We start from the raw sequence: 12,139 nt of genomic DNA, 5'->3' as shown, positions 1-12,139 counted from the left end.
TTATATCGCCTGAATATAAAATGTGTTGATAAACCCGCCACCATCCGACACAGCCAATTAGTAAGGCTTGTGACGTAAACAAAACATGCTAATCACTTACTAGTTCAGCACCCCGGTGTGTTAGAGAGTAAACAAGTACGACGTTTTGCCGGTAACAACCAGCCTCATCAGGCGACTGCCAAAATTGTGGAGGAATTATTCTGTTTCGGTCTTAAATAGATTTGTAAGTGTGATGTTGTCACCGTGAGCCAATCCAGTGCGAAGACCAGCAGGAGGTTAATGTCGTTATATACATTGCAATGTATGTATAATCGTTGGGTTATTCACAGTTAATCAAAATACATGATGTATGCACATTTTGTATACACATTATGTATGTAGATTATGTTAATCTAAGAGTATGCTACTGTTGTTAGTCGTGACCAAGAGTTAAACTTAGGTTGCTGGGTGCATTGTGCACTGTGCTCACAACTATGCCACCGCTCTACGCATTTAATATCCCATTCTTAAAATATTTTCCCTGTCCCTTTATACGTGTGTACGCCTGAATGATTCAACCCATGGCGTGTCTGACTTTGTCCCTTCTTGCTTTTGTGTTTTTAAGCCGTTCCAAGGACCAGTGCAACCCATTGCACTTCAATATCAGAACCCCTACATGGCCGCAGGATAGGTTTGGATTTTTCCGCGAATTCCATTGTGAGGTTTGAATGTAATCCAGGTTATACCCTTAAGGGAGCCCAGGCTATTCAGTGCACAACAGTAGCCAATGCATTGGCTCAGTGGAATGACTCTCTGCCGACTTGCTACGGTGAGTGTAATAAGTGTTTCCAAGTAAAACCTGGCAGACGCGATCATCATAAACATTTGGATGGCCCAGCTGTTTACAAGCAAGAGCACAGACGTTTCAGTGTTTTTTTTTATTTCTTGTAATTATTATTTTTTCAGATATTTGAAATTCAGATTGCCTCAAACCAACATAATATGTATACGTGTAATGTTTTACTTGCGTACACACGCAGTGCTTTAAACAATCTATTGCTGGATGAGGGCATCCCTTCGCCACGTGGGTTGTGGGAGTTATTTGGGCATAAACTTCTCCATCACTGGTCAGTGTGGGTGGCTGATGAAGATGGGCAACCAATGATGTGGGCACATAGAAGTAACTTACAACAATATATTTTGTGAAAATGTATTTACGTTTTTTTGCTGAAAAGTTTGCATGAATGTTTAAACAAAGGTACATATTTTTTTACGAAGTGTGTATAAACCAATAATACTTTAATATATCTGCATTGTATAACGAATGTAGGTGAACTTTGGTTAATGTGCCAATGCTTCCGTGAACTACATGGGCACGTTTGCTAGGCTATGGCTGATGGCCTTTTACTGGAAGAGTTTAAATATGCAAATGATGCAATGAGTATTAATACCTTCTCTCTACTTTTGGTGGCGCGTTAGTTTGGCATCATTAGTTTAAAGTCGCACTTAATGCCCCTAGGCATGTTCAGATTTGTGTCCTATCCACTTTTTTTTACCTATTCAAATTGATTATCTTTTTTTTTGCTTTTTTTTGTTTTCAGCTCCCTGTGGAGGCAATCTGACGATTTACACGGGGACTATCCTATCCCCTGGCTATCCAGAGATGTATGATAACAACTTGGACTGTGTTTGGAGGATTATTGTACCAGAAGGAGATGGAATTCAGGTGCTAAACACGCTTTTAATTATATATATATCAGCATGAACATATTACACAAAATGCCGCATGTACACACTTACACAGGCAATTACCTTTATTATTTTAACGGCTAGCGTTTCCTACAAGCCCCTATACACTTTGTAATTTGTGTGCTATGTTTATATATACAGGTGATACAAGTATATCGTTTTTCTATTTTTTGTGCTTAGTTACTATTCTCTTTTGAGTAGACCACCATTTTACTACAATTTAAAATTAAAATCAATACTGTAAAAGAAAGGAGACGTGGATCACCGCGGGATAGAGGTTTGGTTGAATGGGGGTTCCCTTGGTTCATTAGCAGTAGCAGCAGCATCTTTCTCATCATCATTTACCATCATAATCTTTATCATATTCAGCTCTGCATCATCTTGATTGATCATCATAATTTATCATAATAATCATCACTATCACAATTTATTTATTGTGTTCAGCATCGTCTTGATCGTCATTGTTTATACTAACTGATAATACAATCTGTCTGCATTCTGCACGTTGGTGGATGGCAGAGGCTCTCTTTTCCATACAAACACACACTGTGTATCTGTTACACTAGTGATCTGGCTACCGTACTAACACACAGGCTAGTGTTCTGTGTATTTGTTACACTAGTGATCTGGCTACCGTACGAACACACACACTTGTGATATGTCTGTCCATTACACGAGTGCTCTGTCTGCCATACGAATACACGCGCTTGTGTTCTGTTTATCTGTTACGCTCGTGCCCTGTCTCCCATACAAACACACACGCTAGTGTTCTGTCGATCTGTTATGCTCGCGTGCGTGTTCGTATGGGAGCCAGATAGAGCACAGTCGGCTCGTTCTGGACAATTGCTCAGCACAATCAGTGCACATGGCTCACATTTCTTTTGGTACTTCCCCGGCTACTGATTGGCTGTGGGGAAAAAGCAATGTCATGACCCAACCTAATTCGGCAGGTCACTTTTACTGAATTTCTGCATAGCACTCATACTAATCATTATTGTGGACACAAACTCTACATCAATCAGTCATTTCTCACCCACAACCCCCCCCCCCCCCCTAACAAAACAAACGTCAAGGCCGAGTGTTTCATGTGAGGGAGTAACTGTGTCTCAGTTTTAAACAAATATATCAGAGGTATAAATTAAGGTGACTGGTGATCAATTGAGTTTGTCTTGCTAGCCAGTTTAAAATAGGATGTAATCAATAATTGTATGGTTATTCAATACTGGGGACATCCTTAATAGCTTCTATTTGTACGTAAATATAGTTTAGCTGCATTCACATATTGTGTCCACTCACTTCACGTGCATGTAACAATTAACCTTTTTCACAGGTTCAATTTGTTAACTTTGCAACGGAACATAATTGGGACACATTGGATATTTACGATGGACCTGATGTGAATTCACCCAAGCTTGGAAGCTTCTCTGGTAAGTAATCATTCGCTATCAAGACACATGTTGAATGTTATGTTACGTACAAATTGCTTCAATATCTGCATCTTGTATCAACTAGCAATGTATGCATGCATGTATGTTGAGCTTCTGTTGCACCATACGCAGCCAACCATGCTAATTGGAGATGCATAACATGCACATGGCATCGTATTGTTTAAGTTTATCTATACATAGACAATAATGGATAATTATTTTCATTTATATACTTTAATAGTGATGTAAAATATATCACGCTTTCATGAACAATATACTCATTGTCGTTTAACATTTTCCTTTGTTGTGTTTTACAGGGACAACAGTTCCAACTTTCATTAACAGCAGCTCCAACCAACTCTACCTGCATTTCCAAACAGACCTTAGTTTGGGTATTGTAGGCTTCCACGTAAAATACTCAGGTAAGAAGGTGTAACCTTCACTTTGTCTATCGCAACATGAACGCGGTGTAATAGTCTGTTATATGTAAATGAAGAGGACTGTAAGCACAAAATATAATTGTTTTCTGACATGTTTTTTAAGAATGCAACGCTGGGCCGTACATAAATAACTAAGTAATGGAGGACTGTGTTGTTACGTGTCGTGAACACTTTCTTCAGTACTCCTAATGCAATGTTTACCAAACGCGTCAAGATAGAACCATTTTAAAGGACTAACGGTACAAACGGGAGTACCTTTTTATCTCACAAGAATACTTTTTTTGAACCATCACTATCCCAGTAGATATTTACCGTGGCTTTCACGGTTGCTCCATGGTACTATTGATGTATAGTGTACACGTGAGTAACATATATACAATTGCGAGCCAGCATGGTGATTAAGTGAACCGACACCATAAACTTAGATAATTATCTCATCATTATAAATTATACCCAATGGAAGGCAATAACATTTTAATCCAAGCATTTTTTTAAAAAGCCAATCCCACACCAACTACTTTAATCTCAATGTACTGTACTATTTTTCTGCTTCGAAGGCGTGATGACCGACGATCCTATGTTGCGTTAATATTTAAATATAACTGAATGTACTCTGTGGCAAGGAAAAATAATGGTGCATTGCCGTCATACTGTTAATGTTGATGCTATTCATAAACATGTGATATTCGTACTCATGCCGTTTATTCTGATCTCCCCAATAGCCATAGGTCTTTCCTCATGCTCAGAGCCCAACACTCCAAGTAACGGTATAAAAATGGGGAACAGTTTCCTTGTCAATGACATTATGTCGTTCGAATGTGAACCTGGATTTAAACTTCAGGTAAGCCAATCATCTGTAACAGTGCATCCCTTACGTAACACTCTGGTATAGGTTCTGCCAGGTGGCTGAGCTGCAGAGTGAGCGGCTTGCAATTGGAAAGTCGCAGAGTTCCAATCCTGTAGAGGGGGGCGAGGGGAAAAAATCCTTAAATTGTAATGTGGAAATCCAACCACTGGCTCCAGGGCTGTAAATATAAGATGTTCACCATCTCAGTGCTCATTTGACCAATAAAATCGCTTTGACTTCAAAAAATATATTATTTGCACTATATATTATTATTTTATATATATACAGCGTATTTATACGTTATGCATGAGTTTTGGTTGTGCACACACATGATAAATCAAAGACTATGTAATATTTTTTAATTAAATGCTTTTATTTAATTCAAAGGAATGTTTGCTAGAGAAAGTCTTGTTTCTGAGGTAGTAGACATGCTTCATGTTTAATGAGTAGCAATACAGCATATGACAGGAAAGTGTATTTAGCTAATGCATAAGCAATTAGCATGTTGGGATAGTTTGTAGAATGTATGCAGACATTGACAAGGAGCTACTGAAATATGTACCACAAACTGTCGACACAATCTCCACATTTTCCACATAATTAGCCACCTGTAACTTAAAAATAGCTTGTAGTCATTTATTAATACATGGCAGTTTGGTTAGCTATGGATGACTCTTATTTTGTTGATTAAATTTAAAAGAAGAATACGTAATATGTTTTGGAAAATGGGCAATTCAACCAGCTAAATATGTTATGTAAAAATATATATGTACATATGATTATAATATTGATTAATTCCACCGTATTTTTTCATACACAGGGTCATAAGCATATCATGTGCATGCCTGGTCCAGTGCGACGCTGGAATTTTCCTCCCCCTATCTGTACAGGTAAGTGCTGTAGACTGTTTAGCATCAGCATTCTTTCACCACATGATAAGCATTTTTCTAACATAGTATATACTCCTCATTATCATCAAAGGCCATGGTCAATAGGCTTATAGATGAAAGCCTCTCCAACCTGCCACCATCTCTCCAAATTCCACAATGCAACAATCCATCTCCATCACTTGATCTCCTCAGCACATGTCCTCTCAGACACGTTCCGTTTCTTACCTGGCAGTTCGTAATTATTTTTGACCATCTGCCATCATTCGTTCTAGAAATGTGTCCTACCAAACCCCAATTACTTGTATCACGAATTATTAAATATATCCACCGACAAACCATGAGCATGTACACATGTGTTATAATGGATTTGGACTACTGGATGGCCCAAAATATCCTGTGACTTAAAATATTTATTTCAAAATATTTTTGTAATAGTTTTTTTGTTGCATTAATAATTACAACACATTATTTATCAAAATGTGCATGACAAGATCTTATTTGAATCGGGTGACCATCAACACCAATGCACCAGTGAAAAATATATTGGTGAGGACCCCATATTTCCAAAAAAATACCCCTTTTTCACATTTTTCTCTAATGATAAATAGGACAGGATATGATCATGTCACAACTGTGCATGGATTATTTTGGAAACCGAGTTTACGATGAACATTTTTTTAAACAGTGACTGGATTTCTTGTACACCCTAAACATATATTGTATATATAGGAATACCCCGATATACTTCTCCCCCTTTTACTTTGTTTAGCAAATATGTCGTCATTTTATAATTAATACCACTAGCTGATTTGCGTCACCTCATCCCACACTTACGTCGCTGACAGCATCATCCATCCTGTCTCGTATCCATCGACCTCAGCCTTCACCTCCAACGACCATATACACAAACTACTTTGCGTCACACGTAAATAAAAACATTGTTCTTGAGAATACAATATATTATCTACATGCAGTATTTTGGTGGTATCGAAAACATTCGCTCTGATTTACATTGTTCCGATATTCGTTGCACATTTAATCAATGCATGCCACACGTAAACCGGGGTATTAATGCACTCATTGTCCAGCATCAATCCCTTGTTTCACATCGGTTACCAACAACTATTCTCAGTGCACTGCTAAATGAAAAATACCTTACAGAAGCACCATGTCTCTAAGCATGCGTGTCTAATCTTGATTTGAAGCTTTCGTGACTGCAGGAGTTACTCTTTGGTCCTTTCGGTAAAGTCATGTAGAAAGATAAAATAAAAAAATTTATTTCATTAATTGATTATTTTTTTATTTCTACGTGACTTTACCGAAAGCCGTGTCTAAGTTGACAACATGTAATGTTGATAAAGATTGAACACACTCCAACAGAACCCCCAATGCAATGCAGTTCTCTCTTATAGCTAACTTCTTAAGCTTTGTTTTAACAAAATGAGGTCCTTACAAATATATTTCTGTTCATATTTTTGGTAAAAATTATTGTTCATTATAACATACTACTGTATGTGACATATCCATGATTAGTGCATATGCACCAATGTTACACGACTGTCATAATCACTTGACTGTGTATTGAATGCAGATTTAAATCATGACGACCTCTAACATGATATTTTTCTCTGTGTCCTTGCCTTGTAGCGGTCTGTGGTGGAACTATGACGGAATTCAATGGCATTATTCTCAGCCCTGATTTTCCTGGAAATTACCCAAGCAACGTAGAGTGCCATTGGAAAATTGAATTGCCTATCGGTTATGGTGAGCTGAAGACAATTTATGAAACTCCGTGGATTATCGTTGGTTTTGTTTTCATTATAAAATAACGATTCTCGAATGTAAAAATATCGACAAGAACTGAACAATTGTGACGTTAAAAATGTAACTGATAGACTCGTGCTCAAGATATTAATTCAAGGCAGTAGTGTAGCTTTTTGTTATTTATCTTAACTGGTGATGGTTCATTAATTTGTAGCAACCAATCTCTTTTTTTTCCTCTTAAAACAAATAATAGAGGGTGGACACTGCTAAATAATCTCTATAAAAATGGATTGTTCCTTAGTTATTGCTTCCACTAGTACGCGCATGCAGTCCTCAGCAATATCACGAGGAGTCTTCCATTTATTTTGTAGGGGTAGGTTAATGTCGTTCCATATCTCTACATCCACGCTTATTTCACAGCAGCGCTGTTGGTTGCTTCTCGCGACAAAAGTTAAATCGCAGTGTAAGTCACACACAGCATATGGTCCTGCTTTGCGTGGTAAAATTTTAGAATAGTTGCAAAATAAATGCGTAAAAAAAACCGTTGAATCCATTGATTTTGGCTCGCATTTTGTTTCAGGTGTGTATCTTCAATTTGAAAACTTTACTACGGAGCTTGATCACGACTACCTCGAGATCCGTACCGAAATAGCGCAAGTGAGCAGCACGATTGGCCGATTCAGCGGGCCCACTGTGCCCGCCGCACTCCTCAGCACGACTCACCGGACCACAATGCACTTCCACAGTGATTATTCTCAAAGCAAGCCGGGCTTCAAGATCTTTTACGAAGGTAAGGCTCGCTCGCTTAGAAACAAAAAAATGACGAAATGTGTGGTCGACGCCTACGGGCTATCTGCCCATGGATCGTGATGATAATGAAGGCTCACTACAATCAATCAGACTGCAGAGTAATAACAAAAAAACCTGAGCAAAGTAACTGTTTTCATGAAGACTTGTGTTGTTATACTTAATCAGCCAAAGAAACATGTTTTTTTCGATTTATCATTGATACATCTCTAACTTAACTAATTACATATTTGAAAAGTGAAATGAGCATCTGGATAACAGATTTGCTGCATTTGGCACGGACAAATCACTGCTGGTGTCATGGTTATCACACCGGATTTGCAATCTAGAGGTCAATGATTCTATCTCCCAGTTTGGCAGTTAAAACAATTGGCAACTTTATAAATCCGCCTCCTTTGTCCACCTGGTAGTATGAAAGGGTACATCACAGTTCGTCAATTGGTAGGTCGAGTGTGGTTGGGTGAAGTGTGGGTATTCCCACTGCTTTTAGGCTGGTCAGCATGGAGGAATAGGCCAAATGCACTCGAGAAGGCTTTCTATAACTCACACTAATGGGGCCTCTTCCACTAGCAGTGGCATGGGGAAGTAATTTCAGGGCTGCACATTTAACTTTTTGAATCAGTGCAGCAATTTCAGTGTGTAGGTTGACTTAAATTGTCTCGCTCTTTACAGAAACAAGGGCATTACATGGTTTTAGAATGTTAGCTACCACAGCTTTCCTCTGGTGCATGATTTCTCTACCAAGTGGTGTACTGGAATGCACTGAGCTTTTTTTAAAATTTCCTTTCTGTCAATGCACTGGCATGAACTAAACCACTGTGCAATATTCATCTGGTGGGTAACATTGCTGTAACAAATGATATGTGTCACAATTAATGTCTGTGCACCTGTGGGGAGGTGTAGGTGTGGGGCATTAATTACGGAATATGTAATTTGTTATATGGGCAGTTCAATTATTGCCATTTACTCCCCTGTCCAGCCTCGACCCCATTTCCCACCAGGGAGGATGAATACATGTAAGACATATATATATATAAAATGTTGCATGCAAGCACGCGCTCAGATGCAAGGCACTCACGGGGCTTATTTTAGCCTCGTTGATGTAAATAAATGGTATCTCGTCATATCCTAATGTCAGTCGGTACTTAATTAATGCTCTCTTTAAGACATGGGACCTGTCAGCGATGTCAGTAGACAGTTATTGTCTTATCCTACCTTATAGGAGCTTCCGTTATGACCTTGCATTGTAGCTATAAATACATAACCAATAAAGAAGTTTGGATGCAAAAATAGCTTAAATGACTGATTATGTTATCATAAATGTAGCAAATATTTGGTTCTTTTATATATACGAATATAAAGATTGACATGATATTGTGGTCCAATTTTATTTTACTGTTAAGATCTTAGATACATTTGTGTAATAATTTCACAAGATGAATGTGATAACTTTGTATGGTTACTCGAAATGTCAATCAACATCGCATGATCTGAAAATTAAATACTATAATTTATATGATCTATTTTCCATAATGTCATTTTAATTGGTATAGGATGCAAGTGGATTGCTATAAATGTATATTTTTTAAATGGATCTCCATGGAATCTGTTTGATAATTTCCGATTTTGGATGTTTTGTTTTACTACTGTTTATCCGTGGTAATGAGGAATTACATTGTTTTTGTACCACTTCATTTTAAACTGTATTGACATTAGCTTCGATGTTTTAGCTCATTAAATTTCTAAACAACAAAAAGTGCTACCGTGAATTTAATTTATTGCTCCATGTGAAAATTACACAATTTCCAAACCAAACTAAATTATCCAAATAGGAATCGGCATTTTAAAGAGTTCAGAATTTTGCCTGAAGTCATTATAACCTGAGAACAGATTTGTTTGAAATCAGCAGATATAATTATCCACCTCAAGCGCTTCTTCTGTGGTTCAGTTCTGACCACTGAACTATTGATTTCATTTTAATAGTTGCTTTCATTTTTTGTGAGCGTCTGTAGCCAGAAGGAAATGTTACGTGCTTGCCTATGCATACATTTGTCACAGTTTTTCCATGAAGCTAAAGTAATTTAATACCTTAAAGTTTTACCAAAACCTTGCTTTGAGATTGTTTTTTTTTAAATGCTATCCTATGTCCTTGTGAAATTATAATCTAATATTAGTAACATGTTACAGTGACTCCTTTTATGAAATTCATTACTCCTTAGAAAAAAATCATTAAAATACGTGCATCTACAACCTTTTGTCAAAGCCTCCGCACACATATAATTTTGGGTCCTGTGGCTTATTTGGCCATACTTCACCATGCCAGCCCCTCAGCAGCCTATAACACCTGTTAAACATGGTTGTTATGGTTGTGAGAGCTGTAATACATTTTTAGCAGACCACACTGAGACAGGAGAGAGAGAGACAAGTAAATTTAGTTTTACGTTTGATGTTATTGCGATATTTTAGTTTAGGGTGTATGACAGTATGTCCTGACTCTTGCACTCAATTGTAGTGACTGTTCTTTTAACTATTACTGTTTTTTTGTGAACGGTTTAAAATTATTAAAATCAACTGACAACAGATTTTTGCGAACGCACCAGATAAGCCGAACCCAAAGCCTCGTGTTAACCCCCTGTGCACATACACATGCAGCACTTATCTAACTCTCCCCAGTTTCAATAGGACCCCACATTTATTTTACGTAAAAAATTCGACTTTATAAATTACACAATAGTGTTTAATCCCTTATAAATCATCGTTGTTATACAAGAAAATACAGACATTGACAAATAAAATTCCAACCCCTTCACTGCACAAATCTCGCAGAAGTTATATCATATTGAAAATGACACGTGCGGTAAATGACACGTGCGGTATGTGAAATATTTCTGCAAAAGTTGAAAAGTGCATAAGACACATGGAGAAGTGCATGCTTTTAAAGATGCTTATAGACCAGAAAGAGGAACACATTAGCCAAGGAACAAAAACTTTTCAGAGATGTAAAATTGACTGCTCAGCGAAGTAAGTGGGCTTGGGCAGGACTCATCCCTAGAATGGACGATTACCAATGGATGAGATTGGTGATTGAATTGCAGTAAAAGGACTGAATGTGCCCAAGAGGATGGCCACGATGGAGATGCACAGTTCATGTTTATGTCCACACTGAGATCAGTTCAGGTGCAGGAGTGAGATAGATTGTGGGGTGTTGGCACCGGGAGGCCTACATCTCACAGTGCATAGATAATGTCTGATGATGATAATGATCATGACCATAATGATGTCCACCCAATGAACCTTCAAACGTAATATTAAGTGTACTGCAAATGAATGTTGAACTCACTAGTGTGTGTGTGTGTATCTGTGTCCGTGTATATCTCTGTGTGTCAAGCGTATGAGTTGCAGAACTGCCCGGACCCAAAGCCATTCCGAAATGGCTTTGTCGTGGGTTCCAACTTTGGTGTTGGCCATTCCATCTCCTTTGAATGCTTTTCAGGCTACGTACTGATTGGTCAATCTATTCTAACCTGTCAACATGGTGTCAATCGGAACTGGGACCATCCCTTCCCCAGCTGCATTGGTAAGTCCACTGCAAATCAAAATAAATGCTACAAACATTGCAAATGGCCACATGGCATTACCAGCACTGGGCCTTTTCTTCAACGACATCAATTCAATACACCCAGCCATTAAAATCACCATGGAGGTGGAAAAGGATGGCAAGTTACCATTCTTGGATGTGTTAATCAAAAAGAGACCAGATGGCTCAATGGGACACTGTCTACAGATGCCTACCTAAAACCTGACTCCCACCACCATCCATCCCAGAAGAATTTCCTCATCAAAACTCTCCACCATAGAGCTCATTGCATTTTCGGCCATCACCACCTATCCAGTGAACTGGAGCACGTACACCAAGCCCTCAAGATCAATGGATATTCGGACTACACAATATGTAAAGCTATCACCCCAACCGTTGGGAAAGAGCCATCTGAGGACCCAATCAAAACCATCACCCTGTCATACATAGCAGGGGTTACCAAAAAGATTTCCAAAATCATGAGCAAACACAAGATCCAGGTTCGATTCAACACAGTACATAAAATTCGTGATCTGATCCCATCTGTGAAGGATGTGATCCCTGACATGCAATACCCCGGTATCTACAAACTAAGCTGTGTCTGCGGCAGTAGTTACATTGGGGAAACTAAGCGACATGTCTCGGACCGTGTTCATGAA

General features: G+C 38.3%; 1 protein-coding gene across 3 annotated transcripts in view; it reads left to right on the top strand.

Moving 5' to 3' along the window:
• The window catches only part of LOC116941580 (CUB and sushi domain-containing protein 3-like), a 442,102-nt gene that overhangs the window by 359,636 nt on the left and 70,327 nt on the right, over nt 1-12,139 (top strand). For all 3 annotated transcript variants that reach the window (XM_032952771.2, XM_032952770.2, XM_032952772.2), the window contains 9 exons: nt 605-808; nt 1,581-1,705; nt 3,059-3,155; nt 3,473-3,577; nt 4,318-4,436; nt 5,263-5,332; nt 6,980-7,096; nt 7,677-7,886; nt 11,292-11,480. In XM_032952771.2, coding sequence (XP_032808662.2) covers nt 605-808; nt 1,581-1,705; nt 3,059-3,155; nt 3,473-3,577; nt 4,318-4,436; nt 5,263-5,332; nt 6,980-7,096; nt 7,677-7,886; nt 11,292-11,480 — 1,236 coding nt within the window. The remainder of the gene's footprint in view (nt 1-604; nt 809-1,580; nt 1,706-3,058; nt 3,156-3,472; nt 3,578-4,317; nt 4,437-5,262; nt 5,333-6,979; nt 7,097-7,676; nt 7,887-11,291; nt 11,481-12,139) is intronic.

This window comes from Petromyzon marinus, chromosome 12 (genome assembly GCF_048934315.1).
Source record: "Petromyzon marinus isolate PM22_M1 ecotype Great Lakes invasive population chromosome 12, UKy_Petmar_22M1.pri1.0, whole genome shotgun sequence".
NCBI classification, from domain to species: Eukaryota; Metazoa; Chordata; class Hyperoartia; order Petromyzontiformes; family Petromyzontidae; genus Petromyzon; species Petromyzon marinus.
The sequence above is the reverse complement of the archived record's forward strand: the minus strand, read 5'-3'. Positions and strand labels throughout refer to the sequence as shown.